At 58.2% G+C, this 25,195-nt stretch overlaps 1 protein-coding gene and 1 long non-coding RNA gene across 18 annotated transcripts in view; one reads left to right on the forward strand and one right to left on the reverse strand.

Annotated features, from left to right (window-relative positions):
- Positions 1 to 25,195, forward strand: part of NAV1 (neuron navigator 1) — a 188,637-nt gene that overhangs the window by 83,122 nt on the left and 80,320 nt on the right. For 5 of the 17 annotated variants that reach the window (XM_081487267.1, XM_081487269.1, XM_081487259.1 and 2 more), the window contains exon 1: positions 24,411 to 24,578. The exons of 10 other annotated variants lie outside the window; for them this stretch is intronic. Coding sequence is in view for 3 of the 7 variants with exons in the window: in XM_081487259.1 (XP_081343385.1) it covers positions 24,422 to 24,578 (157 nt within the window). In the remaining 4 variants the exon portion in view is untranslated. Of the gene's footprint in view, positions 1 to 24,410; positions 24,664 to 25,195 lie in introns of those variants that run through there. 2 more of the 17 variants (XM_081487268.1, XM_081487271.1) reach the window with 1 other exon arrangement.
- Positions 1,103 to 3,355, reverse strand: LOC145506191 (uncharacterized). The gene is made up of 2 exons (XR_014053608.1): positions 1,907 to 3,355; positions 1,103 to 1,325 (listed from the first exon to the last, which is right to left on the reverse strand). It is a non-coding gene; the product is annotated as an uncharacterized LOC145506191 (long non-coding RNA).

Consider the following 25,195-nt stretch of genomic DNA (forward strand, 5'->3'; position numbering starts at 1 on the left):
TTCTGCCAGTTCCCCAGTGGACCCCGGCCATCATCTCTGGTGATAACCTTGGACGGTCTTGAGGGAGTAGTTCTCAAAGGAGGCTTTCTCTGCTCCACCAGGAACAGGCCGGCTCCTGGGCGTGAAGCAGGAGGTGCAGGCTGTCCTTGAAGTCTGGGTCCTCCCCTTTCTGCCCCCACCCCACCCCCCTTTCTCCCAGACAGAACCAAGGACTCATTCACACAGAGGTTATCACTGACAGCGCCCCCAGAGCAGTGGATTTTCAAGTTTTTTTTTCCTATCTTGACCCCATAGGGAATACATCTTCTAGCAAATGCATTGTGTGATTTGCTACGTTATGTGTGTTTGCTAGTCAAAAGGTTTTTGAAACAGTGCCGGGTCCAGCGCACTCAATGTTCTGTTACGTCAAATGTGCATATGTGTTTTTCTTTAATTTGGCGTTGCACTGAACTGATTCACGGCCCACAGATAAGCGGTAACTGCAGTTTGAAAGCCCTGCCCTTAAAGTGCGCAGAAGGCTCTGGGAAGGGGTGTCAGGGCGGGGCTTAACCCCGACTTGGGGAGCAGCATCTCCCCGCACCCGCGCCGCTCTGGGCGCTGAGTTACAGCGGACCAGCTCGTCCTCACACCCCCTCGCTGAGGTGGGTGTTGGGAGTGTCATCGCCCTGCCCTGGGTTCTGGCCAGGACATGCTGCTAAGTGATGCACACTCAACAATTGGGCCGCGCTGGCTGCCAAGATGCCTTGGAGACAAGGTGGTCCCAGCCAGGGGGACCCGCCGCCCACGCCCTGGCTGTCAGAGTCAGGCCGGGGGCTTCCGGCGGACAGGCCTGAGGCGCAAGCTGTGAGAACCCAGAGCAGCCGGGGCTGGCACCCACCGCCTGGCCGACGCGCGGGCTGGACTGCCCCCGGCTGTGCGCGGAGCGCTGGGGGTCCAAGTTAGGCCCGGAGCAGAGCTCTGTCCGCTGGCCGACAGGCAAGCAGGACCTCCCTGCATGGAAAGAAAAGCCTGCCTCCAGCCTATAAAAATAATATTGCTGTTAATTTTAAACATAACACTCTTGCAGGCTGAAAAAAAAGTGAGCTTAATCACACACTTTCACTGTTTTTTAATGAGTTTATTGTTGTAGGCTCTGTGACGATGCAACAAATGTCTTGAGAATTTATTTCAGAGCACAGTACGTGTGTCCCTGGGTTCCGTGGGCTGCTTTTAAGATCTGAGCCTCGTGCTCCTGGCCTGTGGGCCTACAGATGCACCTCGGCGGTTGAGCAGGAAGGGGGTGTTGCGGGAGGCACAGGCTTGTCAGATGGATCCCTGGGAAGGAGCTGGGGCAGAGGGGAGGGGGACCGGGGCTAAGAGCCTGGACCTCAGGCCCCCGCCCAGAAAGCGTGAGGCCCCCACGGCCCCGCCTCCCTTTTCCAGCTGGAGCATCAAGCCTGCTGCCTGCCCCCACGCTCATCCCTGCCTCCTCAGAGTTCAAAGCCAGGAAACAGGCCTCCGGCCTCGCAGGCGGAAGGTCCCAGAGGAGAGACCTGTTAACAGGGCGCAGCTGTGCCCCGTGCAGGGCGCTCAGGGAGGCTGGACGGGGCCTGCCGCCCAGGGGCCTCCCGCGCAGGCTGCAACCCGAGGGAAGGCTGAGGAGTCGGCCTCCGAAGCCAGACGGGCTTGGGGAGGGTCCCTGAAGGGGAGGGGCAGGGCGTGGGAGGAGCGCATCGCGGCCTGGAGGACTGGGGTGGTGGAGCGGGGGTAGGATCCGGCGGGGGGCCGCCCAGACCGCCTTCGTCCGCCCTTTGCTGGGTTTCCTGTGAGCCTTGCTTGACAGATAAGCGCGAGGGCCCTTCTCAGCTGTGGACGCGGAGCCAAGTTCAGTAGCCATGGTAACCCTCTGGTTGCTATGGAAACTTACCGAAAACCAAAAAGTGCTTTGGGGGAGGGGTCTCAGCCGCCAGCAGGGCCGCCAGTCCGAGGCTGCAGGCCCCTCCTGGGGTCCTCCTTCAGGGGGGCTTCTCTGGACGCGGACCGTGGTGGGTGGTACCTGGGGGCACCGAGGCTCGGCGGGCAGACAGCCCCGTGTCTGGGGCACGCCTCGCAGCCTCCCCCAGGGCCAGCCCTGACTGCGGACACAGCCCTGGAGCTGCGCGCTCCGTGCCCCTCCGCGGCCCTGCCCCGCCCGCGCTTACAGCCTCCCGCTGACCGGTCACCGGGCGGCCGGCCTGGCTCCGCGGTGCCACTCTGGAGGACCACCGTCTCGTTCCTCGGACAGTTGGGAGCCACGCGCGGCCCGCTCAGTGGACAGCCCCCCAGACCCTGCTGCTGCTGCACCAGGGAGCCCGAGTCTGGTCCTCAGTAGGAGCCTCCGTGTTACCAGAGCACTTGCGTGTGCGGTCATCTCAGAGCAGGATGAGGTTGAAAACAAGGCAGGGAAATTTGAGGTGCTTCCAGGCCCCCAGAGACCCCCACGCTGCGGCCTGCGCCTGTTTCTCATCACAGGACTCAGCTGCCGTCCCCCGCGCCACCCCACCCCAAGCCTCTGGGGCTGGAGCTCTCCTGGGGTTCTGGGGCTTCACTGCCCCATCGCCTCCTGGTCCTCCCTAAGTCCCTCTGGTCTAAAGCTGGACAGCAGGAGGGTCAGGGGAGAAACCGCTTTCTGTCCTGGCCCGTAAGTTGTCCTTCTTGGTTTGAGGTATTTATTCCCAGGTGGCCAGCACGGGCTTCAGGCGCAGCGTGCCCCCCAAGAAGGAGGCGATGGCAGCCCCCTTTGAGCCAGGGCTGAGGCCAGCCGAGGAGGCCCGAGGCCCTGCTCTGCAGACCGTGGTGTCCCCGCGGCCGCCCCCACCCCCGAAACTGCACCTCCCGCAGCAAGCAGCGCCCACAGCGCAGAGGGGCTTCCCGGGCGCAGCCCCTGTGCCCAGTCCTCACGCGGGAACCTCGAGGGCAGGAGGATAGGAGCCCAGAGGCAGAGTGAGGCCGCTGCCCAGGCCCGTGCCTGGGGCCCTGTGCGTGCAGCAGCTTGTTCGTCTGCCCGTCAGTCTCGGGTGCAGCGCCCCCTGCCCCCATTGCACAGGCGAGGAGCTTGAGGCCAGCGGGCGGTCACTCTGGTGCAGGGTTGCGGCCTGGTCCGAACTGTCTCCTAGAGGCGCTACCGGTGACGTCAGTCACCCTGAGACAGAAGAGATGGGGAGCAAGGAAGGGCCTCAGCGCAGTTGTGTTCAGCTTTCCGATTCCATCCAGCCCCCGACCAAAGAGGCTGTTTGCAGAGCCCAGGCTCCATTCACCCTGTGACTCCCCCTCACCACAGGCCGCCTCGGAGCCTGGGGACTCCCCTCCCACCCCCAGAGGAGGCCGTCCCTGCTGCAGCCGGGCGGGGCAGGGGCAGGGCCGGGGCGGGGCGGGGCGGGGCGGGGCGGGCTGGGCGGGGGCGGGGCCAGAGCGGAGCGGGGCGGGGCAGGGCAGAGCGGGGCGGGGGCCGGGCCGGGCCGGGCCGGGCCGGGGGGTTGGCAGCCCCTCCCCTCCGTCGGCTTCCTGCCTTGTTGGAGGGGCGGAGACGCTGGTCAGTGAGGCGCAGACGGGAGGAGGTGGGCAGGTTGCTGGGGGTATGGATCTCCCCCCACAGCAGAGCCACAGGCAGGACGAGGGGGAGGCCAGCTGGGGGGAGAGAGAGAGAGAAAGGCCACCCCAGAAGGGACAGGAAGCCCTCTCCTGCCTGGACCCAAGTCCCCGCCGCGAGCCCCCCTCCACTGGGAGCAGCTTCCTTCAGCCCCTTCAATCAGACCAGCCGCTGGTGCTCGTGTGGGACAGGCCGGACACCAGATCCCATTCTAAGCACGTGGCACAGATGAACTCTTGATAATAGACTCCAAGCTGGGATTGTTTTGTTCCCCTTCTGCCAGTGAGGCAACTGAGACATTGAGGTTGGCTACCTTGCCTGGAGCTGGGAAGCTCTGGAAAAGGGTTTTGAACTGGCATCTGCGGCTGGGGCAGCGGGGGGCACAGGCTCTGTGCTGTCCTATGGACCATAACCTGCCTACACGAAGGGGAATTCTGTACGGACACCAGGCTTTCCTGCCCCCTTGTACCTGTTTCTCCATCACTAACTAGTTAATTTTAAAAATATATATTTATTTGGCTGCTTGGAGTCTTAGTTGCGGCATGTGGGACCTATTTCCCTGTTTTCAGTTTGGTTCAGTCTCTCAGTCGTATCCGACTCTGCGACCCCATGGACTGCAGCACGCCAGGCCTCCCTGTCCATCACCAACTCCCGGAGTTTACTCAAACTCATGTCCATTGAGTCGGTGATGCCATGCAACCATCTCATCCTCTATCATCCCCTTCTCCTCCTGCCCCCAATCCTTCCCAGCATTAGGGTCTTTTCCAGTGAGTCAGCTCTTCGCATCAGGTGGCCAAAGTATTGGAGTTTCAGCTTCAGCATCAGTCCTTCCAATGAACACCCAGGACTGATCTCCTTTAGGATGGACTGGTTGGATCTCCTTGCAGTCCAAGGGACTCTCAAGAGTCTTCTCCAACACCACAGTTCAAAGGCATCAATTCTTGTGCACTCAGCTTTCTTTATAGTCTAATTCTCATGTCCATACATGACTACTGGAAAAACCATAGCTTTGACCAGACAGACCTTTGTTGGTAAGGTGATGTCTCTGCTTTTTAATAGGCTGTCCAGGTTGGCCATAACTTTCCCTCCAAGGAGCAAGCGTCTTTTAGTTTCATGGCTGCAGTCACCATCTTCAGTGATTTTGGACCCCCTCCAAAATAAAATTTGTCACTGTTTCCATTGTTTCTCCATCTATTTGCCATGAAGTGATGGGACCAGATGCCATGATCTTAGTTTTCTGAATGTTGAGTTTTAAGCCAAATTTTTCACTCTCCTCTTTCACTTTCATCAAGAGGCTGTTTAGTTCTTCTTCACTTTCAGCCATAAGGGTGGTGTCATCTGCATATCTGAGGTTATTGATATTTCTCCTGGCAATCTTGATTCCAGCTTGTGCTTCATCCAGCCCAGCGTTTCTCATGATGTACTCTGCATATAAGTTAAATAAGCAGGGTGACAATATACAGCCTTGACGTACTCCTTTTCCTATTTGGAACCAGTCTGTTGTTCCATGTCCAGTTCTAACGGTTGCTTCCTGACCTGCATACAGATTTCTCAGGAGACAGGTCAGGTGGTCTGGTATTCCCATCTCTTTAAGAATTTTCCAGTTTGTTGTGATCCACACAGTCAAAGGCTTTGGCATAGTCTATAAAGCAGAAGTAGATGTTTTTCTGGAATTCTGTTGCTTTTTCGATGATCCGGCAGATATTGGCAATTTGATCTCTGGTTCCTCTGCCTTTTCTAAATCCAGCTTGAACATCTGGAAGTTTGCGGTTCATGTACTGTTGCAGCCTGGCTTGGAGAATTCTGACCAGGGATCAGACCCAGGCCCCCTGCATCGGATGTCAGTCTTAGTCACCAGACCACCAGGGAGGCCCCTCTCCATCCCTGACTCGTATCACATGTGCTCATGCTGTTTGCGCTCTGAGTTATGATCCAGGTCTACCTTTGTACTCTGTTGCTCAAACTGAATGTATTTTGTTGTGCCGTTTGCCCAGTGAGGCTTGGAGGTGCCACGTCTGGTCTTGGTCTTTGGGAACAGAGAAGGGGGCACGTGGGGGGTGTAGGCTGGTGGCCGGCCCCAGCCCTGGGGCTCCACGCCTCTTCCGTCCCCACTCCCTGGCTCTGACCCCACCTTGGCTCAGCCACTCAACAGTCTGGTTTCTTCTACCTGTGAAATAGCCCCCGTTGTCTTAACTCACACTGTCAGCCCCTCACGGAAGCATCCTGCTCCCCGTCTCCGGTTCCTCCCCAGCCCTGCTCTGGGGGTGCTCCTCGGGCACAGCTGGGATCCCATTGCTCCCCATGGGGGGTCCCCAAGGCTCCTGCAGGACAGCATTCTGACTTCTTATCCTGACGTTCGAGGCCTCCACGGGCACACCTTCCTGCCCTCCTGGCTCCCCCTTTGTCTTCTCTGCCCAAGCCATCTGCCAGCATTTCCCTGGGGAAGTTGGGTGAGACTTGTTAATTGACTGCTGAAAAATACAAGGCCCTTGGTTTCGTGAATCTAGGAAGTCCCGGTTGAACAGGACTAGACAGGGTCTCTACTGCAGGGCTTCTCAGAACCTGTGTAGACTCACTGCAGCTTGGTGACTGCCCGGGAATGGGTGAGCGGGTGCAGAGCCCTGTGTGGCCTGGGATCCTGTTCTTATGGGGCTTTCTGGAGGACGATGGTCCGTGGACCCCTGGGGGATGCTGCCCTGTCTGTGGTTACACTGGGCTCTGCGGTTCCCAGACCTGCCCCAGTTTTCCGGTCTCTGTGTCTTGGATTGAGCCCTATGCTAGCCTGAAACACACGCTGCCTCCAGCATCTCCTAGAAAGCCTTGCCCATGCTTTTCAGATATTTCTTGATGCCCCACCCCCACCCCGAGCTTGACCCTCTCCCGGGTCTCCTGACCCTCCGGGCAGCCCTCCTCTGACAGTGCCTGTTGGGTGACACTGTCAGTTTTCACTCCTCGGCCTCTTGCCCAGCAGCTGCCCCGTCCTCCCTGGTCAGACTCCAAACAGCTCGCTGGCAGGGCTGAGTCCTCATTGTCACGTGTGTCAAGTGATACATTCCCCCCCGCCCCCACCCCGCTGTGCTTAGGAATCCTGTGCAGCTTTTTATCTTTTAATAAACATGAATGTTTCAGAATAGTTTCAGATTCACCAGAAAGTTGCAACGATGTTATCAGGAGCTGTCACGGGCCCACCGCCCAGTTCCCTGTTGCTGTATGGTAGTTGCTGTGGCTCATTTGTCAGAGTCGGTGAACCAGTACTGAAACATGATTGCTAACCAAGGTCCATGCTTTGTTTGGATTGCCGTAGTTTTTACCTGGTGCCCTTCTTCTGTTCCAGGATCCCATCCAAGGACCACAGTCCGTTTGGTCCTCCTGCGTCCTTAGGCCCCTTTGGCTGTGGCTGTTTCTCAGTCTTTCCTTGGTGGGATGACCCTGAAGAGGACTGCCAGGCATCTTGTAGGATGTCCTTCAGCATGGGTCTGATGGTTGGGCAGAGGCTTGGTGACCACGGAGGCCAAGTGTCGTTCTCACAACATCTGATGAAGGGTGTTTACTCCCACCATGATCTGCCGTTGTTCACCTTGATCGTCCGGCTGACATAGCGTGGTCGCGTGTTTCCCCAGCAAAGTCCCCCTCCCCTTTCTCCAGGGTGCGCCCCCCGGAAGGTGGTCACGTGGCACAGCCTCACGCAGGGAGGCGGGCAGTTAGGGTCCACCTCCCACCAGGAGAGTGTGCTCGTGAACTCTCCTGTGCGGGAGACTTCTCTGCCCTCCGTTTCTTTAGGTAGGTCAGTGTGCACTCGTGATTGTTTATTTCATTCTTTGAGTTATGCTCTGATCCTGTGTTTTTTATTTTGATCAAATCGTTTCAGATTTGGCTGTTGGAAGAGCGCTTTTAGTTGGTACCCACGTCCCTTTGACATACCCTGATTTTTTTAGTTTCTTCCTTTCTGGCCCTACAAGATGCTCCAGAGTCATATTGCATATTCCCTGTTCAGGGATCAGCCATTTCTCCAAGGGGTCCTGTCCTTTCATTGGAGGATGGTGTTAGAAACAAGGATCCGAGTGCTGGTGGTCTCACTGGTCCTGGGGCATCACTGCTGCTAGATCCTCTCAGTGGACGGAGTGAGGACATGTATGTGTATGCCAAGCTGTGTGTACACAAACATGTGCGTGCATGCTAAGTCGCTTCAGTCATGTCTGACTTTTGCAACCCTATGGACTGTAGCCCACCAGGCTCTTCTGTCCTTGGGAGCCTCCAGGCAAGAATACTGGAGTGGGTTGCCTTTTCCTCCTCCAGAGGATCTTCCCTACCCAGGGACTGAACCCTTGTCTCAGGCATCTCCTGCATTGGCAGGCAGGTTCTTTACCACTAGCACAACCTGGGAAGCCTGTATACACACACACACACACACATACACACACACACCCCTATAATTGTATTTAATATAATGAAAATAATAAACATTAGTTAGTGTCTGTGTGTCCAGCAACAGTGTAGTACCACATGGTTCATTGTAATGTTCCTTCTTTCGTGTATGTGTTCAGTCACTAAGTTGCATCAGACTCTTTGTGACCATGGGCTGCAGCCAGGCTCCTCTGTCCTTCACTGTCTTCTGGAGTTTGCTCAAATGTGTGTCCATTGAGTCAGTGATGCTATCTAACCATCTCATCCTCTGCCTTCTTTTATGCAGCTTTTTAAAGCCCTATTAATTCTGAATCGCAGTCTTTTCAAGGAAATGACTGTACTCCGGAGGCTCTGTAGCAAGCATGCAGACGTATCTGAGATTGACTTGACTTTAAAGAAAGTCACCGGTGTGCAGGGCCTCTTACCCCTGGGGTGGTAGGCGCACTAGCTCCCCCTTCCCTGGGTGATGCTCTGCGGGAAGCTGCCTGCAACCCGCGCCGGGGTGTTTGTTATCCCGTGTTTGGGTGTTTCTGCTCATTTCCTGCTGTATCTGGTTCCCAGGGCACCTGATACTTCCAGGTTTGAGGCCAGACGGCGGGATCCGTTACCACCCGCGACAGAACCCTCAGCGGCAGCAGGCCTGCCCCCGGCCAGCAGCCAGCTCTTCCTGCCCTGCAGCCACAGTCAAGGCTCATGTGTCTCTAAACAGAGTCCGCAAGCTTGGAATGCCTTCTAGGTAATTTTCCAAATGAGGAGCTGGTCCAGGGACACAGTCAGCTAGTGGCGGAGCAGGCAGCAGACCCCAGCGTCTTCCCTCTTCAGACCCACCCTGCCCACGGCCCGTCCGCCAAGTGCCCTGTGCTGGAACCACAGGATGCCCGGTGGACACAGGCTTCGTGGGGAATCGTGCCGGTCTGATCTGAGCTGCACCCCCCACTTGCCCGGGGCTCACTTCCTGCAGGCTGTCCCTGCAAGACGCTTCCGCGGGGCAGCAGGACAGCTGTCCTCAGCCCACTGAGCTTGGTTTCATGCCCTCCTGAGGCTCCAGACCCAGGAAAGAGGGTGGGAAGGCTCACACCTGACCAGAGGCAGGTGCCGCCGCCCCGTGCTCCTGGACGAGGGGGCCGTGCTGGCCCTGGCCTCCCCTGTCCCCAGCCCCGGGTGCTCACTCACTTTGGGGCTGTCCTAACTGCACCTGCATCATCGCTTGTCCAGATCAACCATTCCCCAAGGTTCCCATCAACACACTCGTCTTTAATCCAGATGCTTGGAACACAGTCTGATTAAGCTGGGACAAGGGAGCTCCCTGGCGGCCCAGTGATCAGGGCTCGGTGCTCTCACCGTGGAGGCCCTGGTCCCCTCCCATATGCTGTGTGGCGTGGTATGGACAAAAAAACCCAACACAGACGCGGAAAACTGTGAGACGACGCTCTCAGACGTCAGAGATCTGTCGCTGCCCCTGAGTGTTGGGGCCTGGCCGCCATCGGACGCCCTCTTGTCAACTGCGCTTCGTCTTGAGTGTGTCCCCGGCGTTTCTAACCACACTTCTTTATGCTAAACTGACACCCTTGTGATTTTGTTGCAAGGTTGCTACCACTTGCATCTGCCTCCTACGCCACTCCCCCAAATCCACTTCTGGTTTCAGGAGCTCCTGGAAGTAGCTTTTCTCTGGCTCCTTGTCTGGCCATCTTTGCCTCCTAAAGAGCCCTGAGCCTCCTCCTGGTCAGTCTACCCCTTTCCTTTTGGAGAACGGCCTGACCCCTGCAGCGGCCTCACACACCTCCCTGCCCCGCCCTCGCCCTGCCCTCCGCAGGAAAGCCAGGGTGGCAGGGGCTCAGGTTTGCTGCCCTTGCAGGAAGCTCCGATGGCAGCTGCCTTGTCACTCAATTCGGAGGCTCCTTCCTGGGTGGAAGGTGCTCCGCGATTATGCATGGTTACCCATTAACACAAACCTTTCCGCTCCTGCAGCCTTCATTCTAGCTGCATCCTTTTCTCCCTTGGGAGAAAACCACTCAGTTTTTAGGAAGGTCTTCTTTGCCAATATGAACAGTATTGTACAAATTACTGCACAAATTAACCAATGATCCTCACACTCTTTCACCATAAATATATAACCGACTATATTTCACTGATTAACACTGGCAGCTACTACAGGACAGTTTCATAGATTGCTTTAAAAAAACAAAACCAAAAAACAGGAGCCTTGGGTGGAGGGTGGAGCAGGAATGTCTTCCCTGAAACCACATCACCACTCTGCCTGACAGACATCCCTCCAGCTCCGGGTGAGGGAGGGGAGAGTATGGTGTCCTCAGTCAGGATGGCGGGTTGCTGAGAGCTGAGAGCTGAGACCAGAGTGGCCTAAGATGAGAGTAATAATCATAACTGCTGCTTTTGAATCCTTCCCGTGTGCCAGGACTTAACAGCTATTATCTAATTTAACCACCTCAATAACCCTAAGAAGCAGATGTTTCATTGTTCAGTCGCTCAGTCGTGTCCGACTCTTTGCGACCCCATGAACTGCAGCACTTCAGGCCTCCCTGTCCATCACCAACTCCCGGAGTCTACCCAAACCCATGTCCTTTGAGTCGGTGATGCCCTCCAACCATCTTATCCTCTGTCGTCCCCTTCTCCTCCCACCTTCAATCTTTCCCAGCATCAGGGTCTTTTCTAATGAGTTGGCTCTTCACATCAAGTGGCCAAAATATGGGAGCTTCTGCTTCAGCATCAGTCCTTCCGATGAATATTCAGGACTGATCTCCTTTAGGATGGGCTGGTTGGATCTCCTTGCAGTCCAAGGGGCTCTCAAGAGTCTTCTCCAACACCACAGTTCAAAAGCTTCAATTCTTGGGTGCTCAGTCTTCTTTATGGTCCAGCTCTCACATCCATACATGACTACTGGAAAAACCATAGCCTTGACTAGACGGACCTTTGTTGGTAAAGTGATGTCTCTACTTTTTGATATGCTGTCCAGGTTGGCCATAACTTACCTTCCGAGGAGCAAGCGTCTTTTAGTTTCACAGCTGCAGTCACCATCTGCAGTGATTTTGGAGCCCCCCAAAATAAAATCTGTCACTGTTTCCATTGTTTCCCCATCTATTTGCCATGAAGTGATGGGACCGGATGTCATGATCTTCGTTTTTTGAATGTTGAGTTTTAAGCCAACTGTTTCACTCTCCTCTTTCACCTTCATCAAGAGACTCTTTAGTTCCGCTTTGCTTTCTGCCATGAGGGTCGTGTCATCTGCATATCAGGTTGTTGATATTTCTCCCAGCAATCTTGATTCCAGGTTGTGCTTCATCCAGCGTGGCATTTCACGTGATGTACTCTGCATATAAGTTAAATAAGCAGGGTGACAATATATAGCCTTGATGTACTCCTTTCCCAATTTTGTACCAGTCTGTTGTTTCATATTGGATTCAAACTTGCTTCTTGACTTGCATACACGTTTCTCAGGAAGCAGGTAAGGTGGTCTGGTAGTCGCATCTCTTTAAGAATTTTCCAGTTTGTTGTGATCCACACAGTCAAAGGCTTTAGTGTAGTCAATGAAGCAGATGCTTTTCTGAAATTCTCTTGCTTTTTCTGTGATCCAGTGGATGTTGGCAATTTGATCTCTGGTTCCTCTGCCTTTTCTAAATCCAGCTTGAACATCTAGATGTTTAATTACTTCTGTTTTGCAGGTGAAATAAAAATGAGAGTTCTGAACATTAAGACTCTGGGCTTCATACCTCTCAGTGGAGCCATTGGTTCTAAAGCTGCCATCCACCTGTCCTGGATACGGGTTCACAATAGAGGGGAATCCTAAAACTAGTGTGGTCCCCACTGTCTCCTGAGACTGACTGAGTCTGTAGAGGCCGACAAGGAGAAGGAGGGGGAGCCAGTTCCTCCAGAGCCCTGCCTGAGGCGGGAGACGGTGGCAGCCGGGGCAATGTGCCAGGCCCTCTGACGATGCCGTCCTAAACGTCCCTTGTTTGCCCCCACGGTTAGGAGAATGACTGCCTGGCCATTTTATATCTAATCAGCACAGAGCGGGAAGGTGACAGTGCGGGGCATTACCTGGGCTAGATTAACTTGGTTGTGTTATTTAAACACTAAATCCTTTTTCTGTGTGCTCAGCGTCTGTCGACTCTTCATTTAAAGAGGGAGAAGGCAGAGGTGCCAGACCAGAGCCCCTTGTCCTCATGTGTGCGGATCTGGGGGCTCTGGGTCCCGGGGGGACTGGGGGTGGTGGTGGGGGGCGGCCCTGGGGGCTTGGCCCGGCGGTCTCGTGGGCAGGTGCGGGAGTGCCCCAGCGTGAGGGCGGGTCACACAGCTCCTGGGCTCGCTGACCCCACGGCATCGAGGAGAAGGAACGTCCCCGGACGAGCAGAGGGTCCTGAGAGCGTGCTGAGGGAGGGTGGAGGAAGGTCGTGAGGCGTGATGACACCTCCCTCATAAAGGGCTTCCACGTGAAATACAGGCCCCTTCTAAGCAGGCCAGAGCTGAAACGGAGCCTTCCTGCCCGCCCTTCAGAGCCGGAGATCCCTTTCTGCAGGCCTTTCTCTGGGGGAAGAGGCTCAGATATCACGCAATTATCCCTGACACCCGCCCCAGAGAAAGTCATTATTCAGGGGATTCTGAAAGCCAACATAATTAGTCCAATTAATCTCTAGCGATGAATTATTCTGTCCGATAATCGTCTTCGGAAGCAAAGGATTCATTAGGGTCTCTGGCTGACAGCGGGGAGTCGAATGTCTTTTTCTCTCCCTCCCTGTCCCCTACTCAATAGGATGGCTCTTCTCGCTTTGATAAACGCCGTCTCCATTAAGGAGGGGCTGGTCGGGAGCAGCAGGGCTGGACCTGGGCCCCGAGGCGAGCCGCCTGCTCCCCGACCTGGTGGTTAAGGCCTGCGGGTATCTAGTGGGCGCGTGGGGGCAGCTAGGTGTGAGCCGTGTGACCAGCAGCATGGTAACTGGGGGTCTTCGTGGACTTCCTGCTACTACTGAGTCGCTAAGTCGTGTCTGACTCTGCGATGCCGTGAACTGTAGCTCGCCGGGCTCCTCTGTCCATGGGATTTCCCAGGTGAGAATACTGGCGGAGGTTGCCATTTCCTTCTTCAGCGGATCTTCCCAACCCAGGGATCCACCCCACGTCTCCTGCTTGGCAGGTGAATTCTTTACCACTGGAAGCCGTTAATCCCAGCGCACCCGCTGACCAGCGATTCTCCAGCAGTTCTAAGGCCAAGGTCCGCGTTTTTGTTGGAACTTACTTTGCATAATTTAGCGGTCGTGGCTCCAGGTGGAGGCAGATGGTGGAACCCAGGGAGGTGTGGCCCCGAGTTGTTGGGATGGGCTGCATGGGGGAGATGGTGCCAGGCGCCCGGGGAGCTCAAGCAGCCTCTCTGAAGAGCTGCCGGCCCAGGCGTTGGGGGCGCTGGTCGGGACCCTTGCTGGTCGGGATCCCTGGAGTCCCAGCTCCATGAGTCTGGGATGGAGAGTTTTATTGTAGCTTTTTTCACTGCATGTTATAGAGCCATCAGTCCAGTAAAATACAGGGATCTACCTCCCCAGGAAAATCACGAGGCCAACATGTAACAGGGGTTTGTGATGGTCTGGAAAATGCAGGGAGATCTTTAGAGTGAGTTCCTGAGCTCCACGGCGTTTCTGGTGTTAGGGGAGCCGCTTTTCTCTGGCTTGGGTCTGGGCGGGAGGAACGGAGGCGGAGGTGAAAGGGAGGAAGAAAAGGGCATCGCCTGTGAGCGGCCTGAAGCGGTCCAGCGCAGACCGCCCAGAGCTGCAGGCGCCGGCTGAGGGCGCTGCTGGCCGCTGGGGGGCGGTGTGTGTGTGAAAGTCTCCTTGAGGGAGAGCCGGAAGGCGGGGCGGCAGTGCTCCTGGGAGAGGGCCGGCGACTGGGGCCCCTGGGGGCAGCAGGCTGTGAACCTGGCGGTCCCCCGAGGAGGGACAGGTGGACGTCTGTGCTCTGTGGAGCACCCGCCACAGCGGCAGATGCTGGGCCCTTGGGGACGAGAGCTATGGCCTCTGCCCTGGAGGCAGACAGAGGGTGAGGAGGGGGGAGGTGGACAGAGATGCGGTGCAGAGGCTGTGGGCAAGCCTGCCACGGGCTCCAGCAGGGACCCCAGGGCAGGACGAGGGGTGTCTCTCCAGGCTAGGAGGTCTGCATTCAGGTAAACATTCCTGGGCTGCTGGGGTGGAGGTGCGGTTACACGAGCGATGCTGTATGGGCAGGGAGGGGGATGAGGTAGCAGGTACCGGGAGTGGCTTCTGCGAAAGTAGGATGTGCTGCTGGTCCAGAGTGACACACCCACCAGGTGTTCCTTCGTTTGCGGAAGTGATCACTCAGGTGGCCAGGAGGGCTTCCTGGAGGAAGTGTGACTGGGCACTGAAGCACAGGTAGGAGTCACCCAGCAGGGAAGGCCCTTTAGATGGGAGCAGTAGGGGATGGAGCATGAAGGAGTGGTGATACACGGGGGAATGGTGCAAGGTCAGGCCAGTTCTCCTAAAGGGCTTTGAAACGCCAGGCCAGGGTCTTGAAAGTCACCCGAGAGGCACTGAGCTCTCACATTGCACCAGCCCAGGGTGCTGCGGATGGCATGGCCTCCGCGTCCTTGGGCTGCGGGTGGGAGAAGGGTCTGCCTGAAGCCACCTGAGCCACTCCCCAGCCTCTGGCTTGGACTTGGCACTCCTGTGCTGAATTCTCTGTGGGGGAGGGGAGGCACATAGACATCCATTCAGTCATCTGTTCACCCTGGTCTCCAGGAGCCCAGCCCACTGTTCCCATGGCAGCTGTCAGCAGTGGGTGGGGGCAGGGAGGAGGGCAGAGTCCCGAGTCATCACTGGGCTCCCCCACCCCTGAGAAGTGGGGGCAGACAGGAGCTGCTGACTGTAATGGGAGGTGGGGGCACCGGGCAGGAAGGCTGAGGGCCCGGCCCCCTTTGTCCTTGAAGCGGACAGCGTGCGTGCAGACTGGAGCCGGACCTGGCGCGGGCCGACCGCCATCTCTCCTCCTGCGGGCACACCCTGCGTCCGCAGTCTCATTGATGATGGATGACCCTGGGGCCAGGAGGGCAGTGCTCACCGGCTGCTGGGATCTCCTGCTGTGAGGGGCTGAGGGTTCATTTACAAGGAGACCGTGGCCTGAATCGCCAGCGAGCTGAGCTGGACCGTGGACAAGGCCCGGGATGGTGGCTTTGGTGGGCGGTCAGCACCATGTTCCTGAGAACGGGTCCCTCCGCTGACACATACTGGAAGCCACCTGGCAGCTGGGGGAGAGGGGCGTGTTCCCTGGGCCCAGTGTTCCGTTAGGTGCTTTTTCACGGAAGATCCCCGATGGGCAGGAGGCAGTCCCGGAGGGCGCTGGGCTCAGAGGAGCGGGCTCCTCCCCTCCGCTCTACTCCCACCCGCCGACGCCCCCCACCAGCTGCAAGGCCCACCCTCCTGGTGTCAGGAACGGGAAGGGGCTTGGCATACAGTGCGTGCTAAGTCACTTCAGTCGTTCTGACTCTGTGAACTCTTAGACTACAGCCCCCAGGCTCTTCTATCCTGGGACTTCCCAGGCAAGAACACTGGAGTGGGTTGCCATGCCCTCCTCCAGGGGATCTTCCCCACCCAGGGATCCAGCCCGTGTCTCTTATGTCTCCTGCATTGGCAGGGGGTTTCTTTACCACTAGTGCCACCTGGGAAGCCCCTGATACATGGGGCTGTTCCTTTGCGTCTTTGCTTCCAAGGCAGGGGGACAGGTGGACTCAGTTCTGCCAAGGGCCTGCGTATTTTCAAGAGGCAGGTGGCCAGCCCAGCTACTGGCTTTCTGGTCCGCAGTCTCCTCTGGAGGACGCCTCAGGCCTCAGCCTCGTCCCAGCCTCTCAGCTCAGTGTCCCGCTCCGGCGTGATGGGTTCAGAACGGTCCCTCGCACCAGGGAGGAGGAGGACCACAGAGGACACTGGCTTCTCTGTGTCCACTCGGGGGCACAGGGCGGCCCTGTCCTCTGCAGGCCCCTCTCTGCCCAGCCCCGGGCTCCCCGGCCGCCCCCGGGGTCCTGGTGTGTCCCTGGCCCCGGCAGGCCCTCAACATGCAGCGGGGACTTGCCGCTCGTCCGTCTCTGCCCTCTAGGAGGCTCCAGCAGGAGGACCTGTGGGTTCTTCTAGAACCCACACCCCACGGGGGACGTGGCTGTGCGGGAGAGGCTGGGCTCCCCGGGAGGGTGAGCTCTCCAGGGGGTTTTCCTTGGAAATTTGGTTCCATTCAAATGTCGACCAGTCATAAGCTGCCAGGCCCGGGTGGAGGTGAGGGGAGGGGGGATGGGCAAAGACCAGAGAAGGCCCGGGATCCCCCACTCCCTCTCCCTGCTCCTCCCCGGCCTCGCATGAGTGGGTCCCCCTGAGTGGGTCCCAGGCTCCTCCAGTGCAACCCCAGCCTCACCCCCTCCCCGCATGGGACCAGGCCGGAGCTGAGGCTGGTCCCCTGGAGGAGGAGTCCCGGCGCACAGGTGCCCCTGCCCGCCTCCCCCCGGCCCAGACGCTGGGGCCGGCCGACCAAGCCCCAGAAGAGGCAGTGCGGGAGCCCTGGAGGCCACCTCGTCCCAGCCTGTGGGCCCCCAGCCCCCCGGAGTGAGGCCAGGGAGGGGCAGGGAGGACAGCCTGGAGCTGCTCGGGCCCAGTGGGTTCCCGGACTCCGGGCCGGGGACGGAGCTCCGATGGTCTGAGGCCGGGCCCGCCGCGGTCTTGGCGTGTGGGCTGTGCCACTCGAGGAGGGCTCCTCCCAGGCCGGGGCACCCGCAGGCTCCAGAGCCGGGACAAGGCGCGGCAGGGCAGCACCCCCGCGAGGAAGGATCAGGCCCGCGCTGGCCAGCGGTCCTGGAGGTAGGGACGCCGCTGGCCCACTGCCCAGCCCCGTGGCCTCCTGGCAACCCCGCCCCCGCTCATCCGGCGAGCGGAGCGGGACAGGCCTCCTCCTGTGGCCTAGAAGGCCGTGCTGGACGCCAGCCTGTCCATCAGTAAGGGCCTCAGGGCGCCTGGTTCTGCTGTTCTCCTTGCCAGTTATAATTTATTCTGAAAAATCGTGGGCGTCAGTCAGACTTGGACTCAAGATTCCTACTATAGTTCGTATGCCAGCAGTGTGACCTTAGGGAGCTGAGTGGCCTCTCTGAGCCTGGCCTGTCAAATCAGGATAACCACACTCGGCATTGAGTAGACCCCTGTTCCCTTCCCTTCCTGCCTTAGAGGACATTGCCAGCCTCGTCAGGTTTATGCCGGATTTCTCTGCACCGCCCCTCACCCCGCCAGTCGGAAGGGCTTCCCAGGTGGCACTAGTGGTAAAGAGCCTGCCTGCCAATGCAGGAGACGTGATGTGGGTTCGATCCCTGGGTCGGGAAGATCCCCTGGAGGAGGGCATGCAACCATTCCAGCATTCTTGTCTGGAGCATCTCGTGGACAGAGGAGCCTGGCGGGCCACAGTCCGTGGGGTCGCAGAGTCAGGCACGACTGAAGCGACTCAGCAGGCAGGCAGGCCCCTCGCCGGAAGCCTTCTTGAGATCTAGCTCCCCGCCTCGCTGTGCTTGGGCCCAGCCCCGGTAAGCAGAGGGAGTCGTGGCTTTTGTTAGCCGGGTTCGTTCGGTGGGTGTTGGGGCTGCCCAGGAGGTGTTGCTGGCAGATGGGCTGAGCCTGAGGGCCCCCAGGGCTGGGAGGAGCAGAGGGTCGAGGGGATCAGTGACACAGAAGGCTTTTTGAGAAATGGAGCCCCCAGGGGCGGCCGGGTGAGGCAGGCGGCTGCTCTGCTGTGGAGCAGATGTTCCCCCTGGGCGAGGGGCGGGGGCCTCCTAGGAGAGGGGTCCCCCTCTGGGCGGTCCCGCTCGGCCAGGCCCTGCCGCCAGCTGTCCCCTGGAGCCCTCCCTGGGGCCTGGCCGCTCCACTGTATGCCCGTCTGGCTCTGTCCTCTTGCCCAGGTCTCTGCCACTCCGTCGGGCCTCAGTCTCTCCGTCAAATGGCCTCGGAGGCTCCTGCCAGCCCTTTGACACCCGCCCTCCTCCAGGCTGGCTGCGGGGGCATCCAGGCTGGCACACAGCCTGCTGACCTTGGACCCACAGCCCAGTCCCCGTGTCCCAGGGCAGGCGTCTCATCTTACAGGTGAGAAGGTGGGGGCCAGAGCTCACATTCCTGCAGACAGTCCCAAGGCCATGCTGGCTGCAGGCCCCGTGCAGAGGGTGGGGGGGGCAAGGTGCGGCCCCTCCCCACGAGCCAGGGAGGGCGGCTCTGCAGAGGAGCCTGGAAGGGGGAGATCTGCAGCCAGGGGTGCTAACGCCAGAGCACCCACCCCCAGCAAGGCCGCCCCTTCAGAAGCAGTGTGTCTTGTCACTTGGCCCCTGGGAGGCCCGGGAAAGGCAGTGACGCGGGCACCAGGATGGACGGGGTGTGAGAGTGGGCAGAGCAGGGCCTCACCCTGGTTGCCACTGACTCGGGCGCTGTGCTCCGGCAGCTTTCTGCCCAGCCCACCCGGGGCCCCGTGCACCTCCAGACGGGCCCTGTTTATAAAGTCGATTGCTGAACTTGCAGGGCACCAGAGGGGCGCGCCTGTGGGAGCGCCGTGACACTAGTGCAGACCAGGCCGGGGGCTCGGCAGTGCTGCCTGGGGACCCGGTGACCCAGCTGTCCTCTCTGCTGTGCTGTCCCCAGCCAGCGTGGGGGGAGCCCCCGAGCAGTTCGAGTGTGGCTGATACAGCTGTACTTCAACGTAATTAGTTCCACTATGAAAGATGCTCAACCGCATAAATCATTAGGTGAATGGAAACTACATCTCTGGTGAGACGCCCGCTAGGGTGGCTGCAAGCAGAAGGACAGACAGTGACAAGTGCTGGCGAGTGTGTGGCGAGGCCGGTGGCCTCATGCTCTGCCGGTGGAGTACGAGTCGGTGAGGCCACTCCAGGAAGCAGCCTGGAAGTTGCTCAGAGGCTGTACAGACGCTGCACGGCCCTGTGTTGCATTCCCAGGCATTTATCCAAGAGAATGGAAAATGAGTGTCCATCTAGAAGTGTGGGTACGAATGGTCATAGCAGCTTCAGTCATAAAACAGGCAGAAAATGGAAATGACCCAAATGCCCATCAAACGATGAGCAGAAACATAAAATACAGTGTATGTGTACAGTGGAGAGCTGTGTGTACACGGTATGTGTACAGCTTCAGCCACGGAAAGGCGTGAAGTACTGACACGTGATACGGGAATGAGCCTTGAAGGTGAAAGAAGCCGGTTACGAAAGTCAGCGTGTTTGCGATTCATTTCTGTGGGGCGCCCAGAACAGGCAGATCCACAGACACAGAGGAACTCTGGGCCGCCAGGCGCTGGGGCAGCGGGTGATTGCTGGGGGGCCTGGGGTTTCCTCTGGGGGTGATGCAGACATTCTGGAACCAGACGGTGGCAGTGGTTGTACAGCTTTGTTGTTGTGCAGTCCAGCTGCTGAGTCGTGTCCGACTCTTAGGACCCTGTGGGCTACAGCACGCTAGGCTCCTCTGTCCTTCACTGTTTCCCGGAGTTTACTCAGACTCGTGTCCATTAAGTCGGTGATGCCATCCAGCATCACTTTGCAACTTCACAAATGTACTAAAACCCACTGAATTGTGTACTTTAAAAGGGTGACTGTTATGCTCTGTGAGTTAGCTCTCTGTAAACACACTATATACATATGTGCATTTGTGGATCATGGCCACAATAATACTAGATGGTAATATTTCCAGAGTCAGACCATCTGGTTGGGATCTTGGCTTTATTGCCTTCAGCAGCTTACTCATCCTCTCTGGGCTTCAGGTTTCTCAACTGTAAAATGGGGATGATAATCAGAGCACCTCAAAGGGTTGTCATGACAGTTACACGGGCTGCAATCTGAAAGTCCTGAGAAGTGTGCCTGGCAGGTGGCAGAGGACTTGGCTGAGTCAGCTGATACCAATGTCACCAGTGTCACAACCAGAAACCCCCCAGGGCCCTTCCGATTGTCACCACACCTGGGCCGAGCCCCGGCCCGCCCCCACCTTCTTCCTTCCCCTCCCCCCTCTGCAGATGGTCCTCGCTAATGTGAGAACTGTTGCCATAACAACCACTCTTCCCCCCAGCAGCAGCGACTTCACTGGAGCCGGTCTCACGTGACAGCTCTGGGCGGCATCTCTCTGAGAACACTGCCAGTGAGCCAGGAGGTTTATGGGGCAGGAGAGCCAGGCTCATCAGGGGACAGGCCTGACCCCCACGGGACGGGCAGGCCACCATCTGCAGGAGGCCAGCCCTCGAGGCCCAGGAGGATGGGGTGGACAGGAAATGCCGAGAATCTGCTCTCTGAGCCTGTAGTCCTGTAACCATCAGAGGGAGATGGAGCAGACGAGAAGGAGCCGAAGGCAGGCGCCCCCCCGGGTCCCACAGCCTCCACGTGGCCACCCTGGGCCAGCAGGTCTTTCCCGAGGCAGACTGTGCTGGCTGTGAGGGAGTGGCTGCACTGGGCTGGCCGGCGGGCCTGAGGGCTGCCCACTGCAGAGAGAAGCGGCCAGTGCCCCCAGAAAGGGCTGGCCAGGCATGGTGCAGGGGCTGGAGCGATGACCCTGCTCCCTCTTGCCCAGGCGTGCTTCTGCCCAGGAGCCCTGCGGAGCAGAAGTGCAGCCAGGGCAGGGCTGTGAAGCCTGACCCACTCTCCTGCAGCCGCTGGAGCAGAAGGCAGCTGGTCTCCAAGCCCTGGCCCCATGTCCGAGCTCGCCGCCTGGAGCCCACGGGTGCCTGGAGGCCAGGCACTGCCCCTCTATTCTAGCCGGTGGCTCCCACTGGAGGTGCCGAGCCCCTGACTGTTTCCCAGGAGGATGGCAGCCCTGGCGTGCCCGGTGCCTAAGGGGGCTGTGCCAACGCCGGGAGCCACCTGCCCGCAGCAGTGCGGCAGTGCCCCGTGGCGCCCCCTGGTGGCCCATCGAGGACAGGCAGCCCCCCAGGATCAGCAGAGAGAGACTCCTGGTCTGCATCGCCCGCAGTGGGGCTTGGACAGTGCAGGTTCCTGGGCCCCGGCTCCAGCTCCGGCGTCTCTGGGGGTAATACCCTGGCACCTGCACTTTCAGCCCTTTCCAGGAGGAGAGGAGACACTTACTCACGCTTCACCAGCTGCAGAGCTCCACAGCCAGTAAGAATCAGATAGAGCCTTGAGTGTCCCCAGCCCCGGCTCCCTTATTCTATCCATAGGGCAACTGAAGCCCAGAAGGGGCAAGTATTTACCCGAGGCCCCACAGCCAGCTGGCCTGCACCCGGTGGAAACCATATGCCCAGACCCCCCCCCCCCAGGCTGTCCCTGCCCCTCCTCCCCAGCCTCACACCTCCTCTTGGCCAAGTGCCTCCTGCAGACACGTTACTGAGGGTCCCTGAGCCAAGTCTTCTCATTCAATCAAAATTGAAACTGCTGGTGATCTGCAAACACCCCTGCCTGGCGATTGCAGGCCAAGGGCGGTCCTTCCTGCTCCCTCTCTGGCCCCTGATGGTTCCTTTCCTCGCCTCACATCCTCGCGGCCAGCACCTTGCCTTGTCGTCCTGGCTCTGTCTGGATGCTCTGCCCACTCAGCAGCAGCGGGAGGATCACTGACCAAACGGGCTCCAGGCGGTCGCTTGCTGGTTGAGAAGGTTCAGGCTTCTCCCAGGCAAAGATGGAGACCCGGGAGCCCTCCACAGCAGGAAGCATGGATTGGCCACGCCGCAGGGCTCTGTAACAGCTGCCTGCAACAATACTGTAACTTAAGTGGCAGGGGAGAGGGGAGGAAATGACTGAATTAGTAACAGAATAAACTGTCCCACACCGCACGCTGGTAGAGGGGGAGGCTCTGGCACGGAGGCCCACCCCAGGCTCTTTCTGGGGCCTCTGGGCTCTGGGAGGGGTGGAGTTGCAGGAGGATTGCTTGGCTCAGCCCGACGGCAGGGAGGTCTGTGTGCAGGGTGCTCTGTCCTCTGTCGGTTTCAGCCCCGCACCAAGCCTCACACAGGATGGAGCCTTCAGAAGCCACGGCCCCTGGGAGTCCATCTAGGGCAGGGTCACTGGCTGCCAGAGTCCACAGAACCCACCCGTATGACCTCTGAGCAGTGAGGATGTGTGAGGTGGGCCTGCAGTGCCTGCCCCAGCCAGACCTTGAAGGTCATGTCCTTGAGCAGAGGAGATGGACAGAAATGAGTCAGACTCCCCAAAACGTGGGACTCGGTGTCCACAGAGTGGTCATCTATAGACACTGGGGGTCGTGAGGTGGCACAGTTGCCCAAGGACCTTCTGGTTAGGGGTCATGTTGTCAGAGAGATGTGTGTCTCTAACTGGCTCTTAATCAAAGCTTTGGTTTTTCCAGTAGTCATGTATGGATGTGAGAGTTGGACCATAAAGAAAGCTGAGCACAGAAGTGATGCTTTTGAACTGTGGTGTTGGAGAAGACTCTTGAGAGTCCCTTGGACTGCAAGGAGATCAAACCAGTCCATCCTAAAGGTAATCAGTCCTGAATATTCACTGAAAGGACTGATGCTGAAGCTGAAGCTCCAATACTTTGGCCACTTGATGTGAAGAACTGACTCATTTGAAAAGACCCTGATGCTGGGAAAGATTGAGGGCAGGAGGAGAAGGGGAGGACAGAGGATGAGATGGTTGGATGGCATCACTGACTCGATGGACAGGAGTTTGAGTAAACTCTGGGAGTTGGTGATGGACAGGGAAGCCTGGCGTGCTGCAGTCCATGGAGTCACAAAGAGTCGGACATGACTGAGCGACTGAACTGTAACTTATTATTCTGGTTTTTCACCTGTGTGTATTAGGAGCCTAAACTGTGACAAATTTTAGAATTTAGAGAAGACTTAGGTGCTATCCTTGGAACAATAGGGTCAGGAGAGTTTTTTTTTTTTTTCTTTTTGGGAGTTGCTGAGAGAGGGTGTATGTGTGAGAGAGAGAGACGCCTCTCCCAGGTCCTCTAGCCTGGGTTTCTAGGTGGATATATCTTGTACTGTCTCAGACAGGTCCTTTATACAGTGGTCACCCCCACTGGTGACATCTCAGTGCCTCTCGACCCCAGGGCAACACGGGGTAGCCAGGCCAAGGCCTCCAGTGCCGGAGCCCTGGGCCCACCCCTCCCCACCTGGTGGTGCCTAAGCCTCTCCGTCTGGAGTGACGTGCCATTTCTTTTGAGCTCTGAAATGCTGGGGCTTGAGAATCTTCCTCCTGAGCCACTTCCGTTCCTCCTGTTGGTTCCTGCCAGGTCCCTCCACTCGCGGCAGGAGCCAGTTTAGAGGCTGGGCCCCGCCCCAGGCTGAACTGAATGTGGTGCAGGTAAGTCTCAAGAGTTCACCTGGCAGCCTCTGAAGTTCAGGTCGTTGTCAGCCGGTAGTTCAAGCAGTACAGAGCTTGGGGAAAAGTGCCTGCTGGGTGAGGGGCCCTGAGTCCCCCTCCTTCCTGCATGCCCCTAAATCTCTTGGGGTCCTTGTCCTCTCACCCACGACATCAGGTTTCAGATCCAAGGCGAAGAGCTGGGCAGGGCAGGTAGCTCCAGCCAATCCGGGTCACCCCCCGACCCTACCCCACTCCTGTGGAGAACCTGCGGTGCGTGCAGCACCTACATCAGCTCTTTAATCCCCCTAACAGCCCGGGGAGTGGGCACCACTATTCTCCCCTCTTCCTAGAGCATACAGCTCAGCGGGGTGGTGAAATGCCTCACTCCAGGGCAGAGGGAATGGGGGGACTGCCGCCAGCACCTGCCCTTGGCCTTGCTGAGTGAACCTACGGTACCACTAGGCAGCCCTTCCTCTGGGACTCAGGAGGTTCATGGTCTTGCCGTCCGGCGAAGCCTGCTGCCCGGGTCTGGCTTCAGGCAGAACGCACCCTGCTTGCCATCATCTTCCCAGGGCGCCGCCCCATCTCCAGCCCCAGGGACCCCGGTGCTCTGCTTCCAGCTTTTCCCTCTGCACTTGTGGTGGGAGACGCGTCCACACAACTCTCCGTGTGCACGTGTGCGGGGTGGCAGAGTGGGGCGCCTGTGATCCTGACGTGACGGTCCCCACGGGCTGCCAGCCAGACCGCAGAGGGGTGCGTCTGAGGCGTGTGTGCGTGTAGGAGGCCCTCTGTGGTCATGGAAAGAACAGCCCTGCAGTCTGACATGGGGGAAATGCCTGGCTTTGAGCCTACCTCGATGGGACGCAGTGTGTGCATCTAGGTGTGTGTGCCTGCCCCTCCCATAAGTGTGCGCACCGGGTGCCAAGTTTCCTCAGAGGCTAGTCCTTCCCCCAAGGACTCCTGACAGAGATAGCGGTCTGTAGTCACCTATGACAAACTCTGCCCCGGGGCATGCTGGGAAGATGCTGTGGTCTGATACGGGAAACTTCACCCCGGTGCATGCTGGGAGGATGCTGTGGTCTCCTATGAGACACTCCGTCCCGGTGCATGCTGGGAGGATGCTGTTTGTGGCGACTGTGTGTTACCGTGGTGATGGCTGGTTTGAGGGAGACTGTTGCCACCTTCTGAGCCTGCGAAGCACACACATCCAGGCATCAGCCGACAAAACCTATCATTGTCAGAGTCGTGTGGGCCCCGGACTAACACCCCCGCCCCGTGAGCCTCGGGGAGATGGTGGGAAAGGGGGGAGAGGGATGATGGCTGTTATCTGTTGGGGGTCAGAGATGGGTAGGAGTGTGGGGTGAATCCTTTAACAGATGCAGCTTATTAGTAATTTAGAGCTAAAAATGTGAAGAGTACAGACACAGACTCTGAGGCGCCCTCACCGCCCCCCCACCTGAGCTGAGCCTTTGGGGAGCAGGGTGGTGTGCCCCAAGATGGCCACCAGGGGACGCTGCTGGGGCGTGGAGGGATTGGTGGGGTGGCGCTTCTGCAGCTGTCCTCGCCCCTGCTCAGCCCCAGCTCTGTCCCCGCCTGCCCCCCTCATGCCCACCTGCTCCTGGGGCGGCACCCTGGTGCCACATGTTCCTCGTTATTACATTTCTGCACCTCCAGCCAGTCGCCCCACCTACCCCCAAGAGCCACAGACAGGTTGGACTACTCACTTCCACGGACTCTTGTGGCTCTGGTTTGGATATTTTGGGGTAGCTCTGCCCCACTCTACTGGCATGTTATGAGGAGGATGCTGTGTGAGTTAAACATTTTTCCCTTTTTAAAAAAAAATACATCCTCCTAACGGGACACACATCCATCCATTCTTTTTTATATATACA

The sequence above is a fragment of the Giraffa tippelskirchi genome, chromosome 5 (assembly GCF_054371585.1).
Source record: "Giraffa tippelskirchi isolate mGirTip1 chromosome 5, T2T-mGirTip1v1.2.pri, whole genome shotgun sequence".
Classification (NCBI taxonomy): Eukaryota; Metazoa; Chordata; class Mammalia; order Artiodactyla; family Giraffidae; genus Giraffa; species Giraffa tippelskirchi.